Source organism: Jaculus jaculus, chromosome 1, assembly GCF_020740685.1.
Source record: "Jaculus jaculus isolate mJacJac1 chromosome 1, mJacJac1.mat.Y.cur, whole genome shotgun sequence".
Classification (NCBI taxonomy): domain Eukaryota; kingdom Metazoa; phylum Chordata; class Mammalia; order Rodentia; family Dipodidae; genus Jaculus; species Jaculus jaculus.
Window position 1 is genome coordinate 151,821,398 of NC_059102.1, and position 5,104 is coordinate 151,826,501.

The window sequence follows — 5,104 nt, forward strand, 5'->3', positions numbered from 1 at the left end:
CATGCCCAGCTCAGCATGTCTTTTTGTTTGTTTGTTTCAAAGAAGTTTCTAATAATAAAATTGAAGGAATAATAGAGGAAAAATCAGTTCATTCACTTCGTGTCAAAAACCAGCATAGGGCTGGAGAGATGACTTAGCAATTAAGGTGTTTGCTTGCAAAGCCAAAGGATCCCAGTTTGATTCTCCAGGACCCACGTAAGCCAGATGCACAAGGGGGCACATGCATCTGGAGTTCATTTGCAGTGGCTGGAGGCCCTGGCATGCCCATTCTCCCTCTCTCTTCCTCTCTCCCTCCACCTGTTTCTCTCTCTCAAATAAGTAAATAAATAAAATTTTTTTTTCTTTTAACTTCTTTTTTTTTAAATTTTTTTTATTTTTTATTTATTTATTTGAGAGTGACAGACAGAGAGAGAAAGACAGATAGAGGGAGAGAGAGAGAGAATGGGCGCGCCAGGGCTTCCAGCCTCTGCAAACGAACTCCAGACGCGTGCACCCCCTTGTGCATCTGGCTAACGTGGGACCTGGGGAACTGAGCCTCGAACCTGGGTCCTTAGGTTTCACAGGCAAGCGCTTAACTGCTAAGCCATCTCTCCAGCCCTCTTTTAACTTCTTTATTGTGTGTTGCATATACATATACATTCCCATATTGACACTTTTTTTTGCCAGAATAAAAGCAACAAAAATAAGATAATAGCAAGATGTATTTTACATAAAAATATGGAACGCTTCACGAATTTGCGTGTCATCCTTGCGCAGGGGCCATGCTAATCTTCTCTGTATCGTTCCAATTTTAGTATATGTGCTGCCGAAGCGAGCACAAATAAAATTTTTTAAAAGATCTATTTTATATATATATTAAAAAACAGCATAAATAGCCTCACTGAGGAAGTATTCTGAAACTTAGGAAAAGATATGTGTAACACCACTCAATGCAGCTGCATCTGTTTTTCATATTATCTGTTTTTCTGTTATGTAGCTCAGTTTGGCCTCAAGCTTGCAGCAATCCTCCTGCCTCAGCTTCCTTCATGCTTGAGATTACTGGTGTGAGCAAACATGCAGAGCTCCATAGTATTACAAGCTGGATTTACCTAAACAGCAAGCATACTACATACATTACATGTAAGGTGCCCTTAACACCACCAGTGAGGTTCTCAAAGAAGTCTGTAGAACATATGGGAGGGGGTTCCAGGCAGCCTGTGAGCCCCTCAACCAAATCAAATGAGTACCTTCATGTCTCTATTCACCTGTCCAGAGGGTCTCCCAAATGACAAGAGGGCCAGTGCTGAATGGGAAAGGTTGAGAGAGGAATGACCCAGGTAGGGGAGGGGAGGGCAGGGAGGAAACTCTGTGGAGAAGGCCAAGATCAGGGCTGGGGCTGATAGGCCAGTCAGCACCAGAGGCCATACTGCAAGGGCCCTTCCTGGTGCCCAGATGGGCTCTTGCTCCCTCAGGCTCAGTATTCCTTTGCATATCAGCTGGCATAGCCCAGTTCATCTAACAAATCCTGGCCCCTGTGCCCCTAGGCAGAGGAAGTCTCTCATGTTCAGCCCTTCCTGGACTGGTCATGATTCAAGAGTCAGACCTAAGTTGTATTGTGGCGTCTTCTCCATGACTAAGTTTGTCAGGGGACAGGTAGCAGCACTCTGAGCCCTACTTTTACTCCACATCTTTCTGTCTGGTCTTCACCCACACACCAGGGCATGCTGTCAGACTTAGTATGTACTCACCAGTCTGGCTCCCTCTTCATCCTGGGTGATACCCCAGGCCTCCCATTAAGCACTGTGAAAGTGAACCCCAGCCTCCAGGAGAGGAGAAATGGTTGTGAAAAGATGTCTGGGCCAGGAGTCCTGAGCAAGTTAGGGATCTTCTGGTCCAATTCTGACCTAGGTAATCCTCCCAGCAGATAAGAAGAGGGCCAGCTGAGGGTTCAGGCCTGGTGGGACAGCCCTTCTTGGGCTAGACAACAAAGGGGAGGGGCATGACCTACCAGTGAGGTCACAGAGGCCTCACAGTGCCCTTGAGTTAAGGGACCCAAGACCCAAAGATGAATTTTGACCAGAAGGCTGTGAAATTCCTAGCAAATTTTTACATCAATGAAGGCAAATACTGGACACATGGCCCCCTGAAGGAGACACCTCTTCATTCTACTCAGTAACTTCAGAGGGCAATGGACACAGGAGAACAATTGGGTGGGGAGGGCAGCGGGGGGCTGGGTGGATAGTGGCTGTTGGCCTTCTTGCAGGCCCAAGGCTGCTGTGCTGTGGAACCAGGATGAGATGTGGCTTCCAAAGACTAACGGGGCCCCAGCTGGCCTCAGGTTAAGATTGAGAACCACTAAGGAGAATCCATCTATTGGCACTGAGACTCTGAGAGAGCTATGTGAGTGAGGGTCCCTGGCACCCCAACCCCTACCTTAGGCCAGTCTGGAGAGAAACTAGGCAGGGAGCAGCTTGCTGGGAGGAACTGAGCCCAGAGCTTGCTTCCTACATCAGTGCTGGAGAGACGACCCCCAATTTTGATGGACCTGGATGTCCCTGGACCTACCAAGTATGAGGTGCCCAGTGCGTCTCTGCGAGAGTCCTCTGCACACCCCCACTACACCATAGGCCGCAAGTACCAGGGCCGAGGTGCGTATCCCCATACCCCTGTTGGTTTCCACCCAAGGATGGGGGCCTCCAGCCTTGAAGACTTCCCCACCTACCATCTGCTCTACTTTAGAGGGTGGTGGCCGCAGGGCATGGCACACTATGTGGCTCCAGAGTGAAAGCCCCTTCACACAGAAGTCCGACTTCATCCAAGAGCAAAAGGTAGGGGATGCTGTATGGGCCAGGTGGAGGGGATGAATGCAAGGGAGCTGTGTGGGAAAGGTCTGGGCATATAGGAGAGGGGGTGGTCAGGTGCCAGGTGACCAGCTTTGGGGCTGGGGCAGACCAGGGCGGGATGACCAGGGCTAGGTGGCCTGGATGAATAGGGTCAGCGCCTGAGTGAGGAGGTCTTGCAGCCCTTACCCTGCTTCTTCACAGTGGCCGTCACCTGCTCAGTACAAGCCACTCAGCCAGCCTGCTTTCCCAGCCTTCAGCTTTGGAGGCCGCCAACACTCTACCTACAAGATGCCTGAGACCCAGGTCCGCCCAGGGGTGCTTCGGGCCAGAGGTCCTTTTGTCATTAGCCCACTCCAAGCTCCCCCGAAGTCCTCCAGCAAAAATCACCCCAGCCCTAACACGTACAACATCCTCCCTGGATACCGTCTGCAGAGCACACGCTCACCTGCCTTCTCCATGAGCCGATCACCTGCCATCTCATCCTGGATCAGCTCCTGTGAGGAGGCCTAAGCCTAGGAGAGGAAGCTGGAACTGCCATAGGGTGGAGTTAGGGCTGGGTCCTGCCTGGATATAAGCAGGGATGGGAGTAAGGGGTGGGTGCTGGAAACAGCCTGACTGAGCTCCTAGCTGGCTCTCTCTACAGCAAAAACCCCCGGTCCAGCTGCCTACTATGTGGAAGACTGCTACAACTCACGCTTCCCCTCCACACCAGGAGTGGTTATCCAGGGAGTGCGTAGACCGAAACGCCATGACACAGGCCCCTTCTGCACGTTGTAGACCTGTTGCATATAGAGGGCAAAGCTGGTGTTTTGGGGGGCTTGCCCAGGCCTCCCACTGGAACTCAGTCTGCAGCCTGGCCTTCTGACCCCTCTGGGTACCCCTGACCCACCCTTCTGTCCAGCAAGACTTTTCTACAGGTTGTGCACAGAGAGATCTCCTAGAGACCTCACCTGCCCACCCCCTTGCTAAAGAGATGAATTGATTCTAAGTCTGATATGCCTAGCCATCTATCTCTCTCAGGGCTGTCCTGATGACGTGGCCTGCTTGCTTCCCTGTAATTTCTCGTTTTCCCTGCCCTGGCAGGTTTCCCCCCAGGGTTGTGGAGGTAGCAGTCTAAGACTTATTCGAAGCTTCCTGGCCTACAACAGGATGAGAATGAGGCCTGATAGCAGTGTGAGATACTCTGACACAATACCACCACCCAAGGGACTGGCCCAGCATCTACCTAAGGGTCTGGCTTCTCACTGAGCTGTTGTGGTGCGGTAGGTGGCCAGATGCTAGGGTTGAGTAGGATGGCCTAGCCACTAAGGAAGGATGCGAAAATGAGCATATCAGGCCCTAGCCCCACTCTCCCTGAGGCCTTGACCTGAAGATCCAGTGGGGCTCAGTTGCCTTTGCCTTGAGAACCTTGCCCTACACATCAAGCCACAACTCATGGATTCCCTGGGCCTCCATTCAGGCCCTTGTCCCTGCCCTTATCACGACTGGGCTTGTCATCCTACTTAGGAGGAATCCCCTTGCCAGCAGTTAATGCGCTTCATCCCAGGTTCTCCCTGCACTTCCTTCTCCCATCAGGGCACAGTGCTCACTCTTTTTTTGTTTTTATTTATTTGACAGCAACAGACAGAGAGAGAAAGAGGGAGGGAGAGAGAGAGAGAGAGAATGGGCGCGCCAGGGCTCCCAGCCACTGCAAACGAACTCCAGAGGCATGTGCCCCCTTGTGCATCTGGCTAACGTGGGTTCTAGGGGAACCAAGCCTTGAACCGGGGTCCTCAGGCTTCACAGGCAAGCGCTTAACCACTAAGCCATCTCTCTAGCCCCACAGTGCTCACTCTTGCACAGGCTCTGCCCCAGGGGCTGCTATTGTGCCCCCAGCACCACCACCTTTTTCAGAGTGGAAGCCCCAAGTCTTCACTGACTGTGTACCAGCTTGAAGGTTGACTCCAGTGTTCTGGGGGATCATGGGGTGGGGAATCTTCACCACTGGACCCTATCTAGGCCAGGTTAGCCAGCAGTAACAGTGGCAGAGCTGTAGTAGCTGTGGCCTTGGAACCTTAGCCCAAGTGGATATAAAAATCCTGCTTATGCCTATAACACCAGGCACTCCAGAGCCAGAAGTGGGAATAGCAGAAAGAATGGAGGACAGGCTTCCAGGAGGAGGCAATAAGAGAAGGGGCTTCCAAGGATGGGCGAGAATGTTACTGGGAAGAATTCATAGCAGAGCAAAGGCACAAGGAAACACACAGGGTTTGGTGTTTGGTGTGGTGGGGGGAGGTACAGGG

The 5,104-nt window shown here is 51.7% G+C and overlaps 1 protein-coding gene and 1 non-coding gene across 2 annotated transcripts; one reads left to right on the forward strand and one right to left on the reverse strand.

Moving 5' to 3' along the window:
* Positions 1-711: 711 nt before the first annotated feature.
* Positions 712-818, reverse strand: LOC123458087. Its single transcript, XR_006635386.1, has one exon. It is a non-coding gene; the product is annotated as a U6 spliceosomal RNA (small nuclear RNA).
* Positions 819-2,044: 1,226 nt separating this feature from the next.
* Positions 2,045-3,599, forward strand: Stpg3 (sperm-tail PG-rich repeat containing 3). The gene is made up of 6 exons (XM_004653880.2): positions 2,045-2,151; positions 2,243-2,379; positions 2,493-2,627; positions 2,719-2,807; positions 3,024-3,318; positions 3,466-3,599. The coding sequence occupies exons 1-6, from the start codon at positions 2,045-2,047 to the stop codon at positions 3,597-3,599; spliced, it is 897 nt and encodes a 298-aa protein (XP_004653937.2).
* The last annotated feature ends 1,505 nt before the right edge of the window (positions 3,600-5,104 follow it).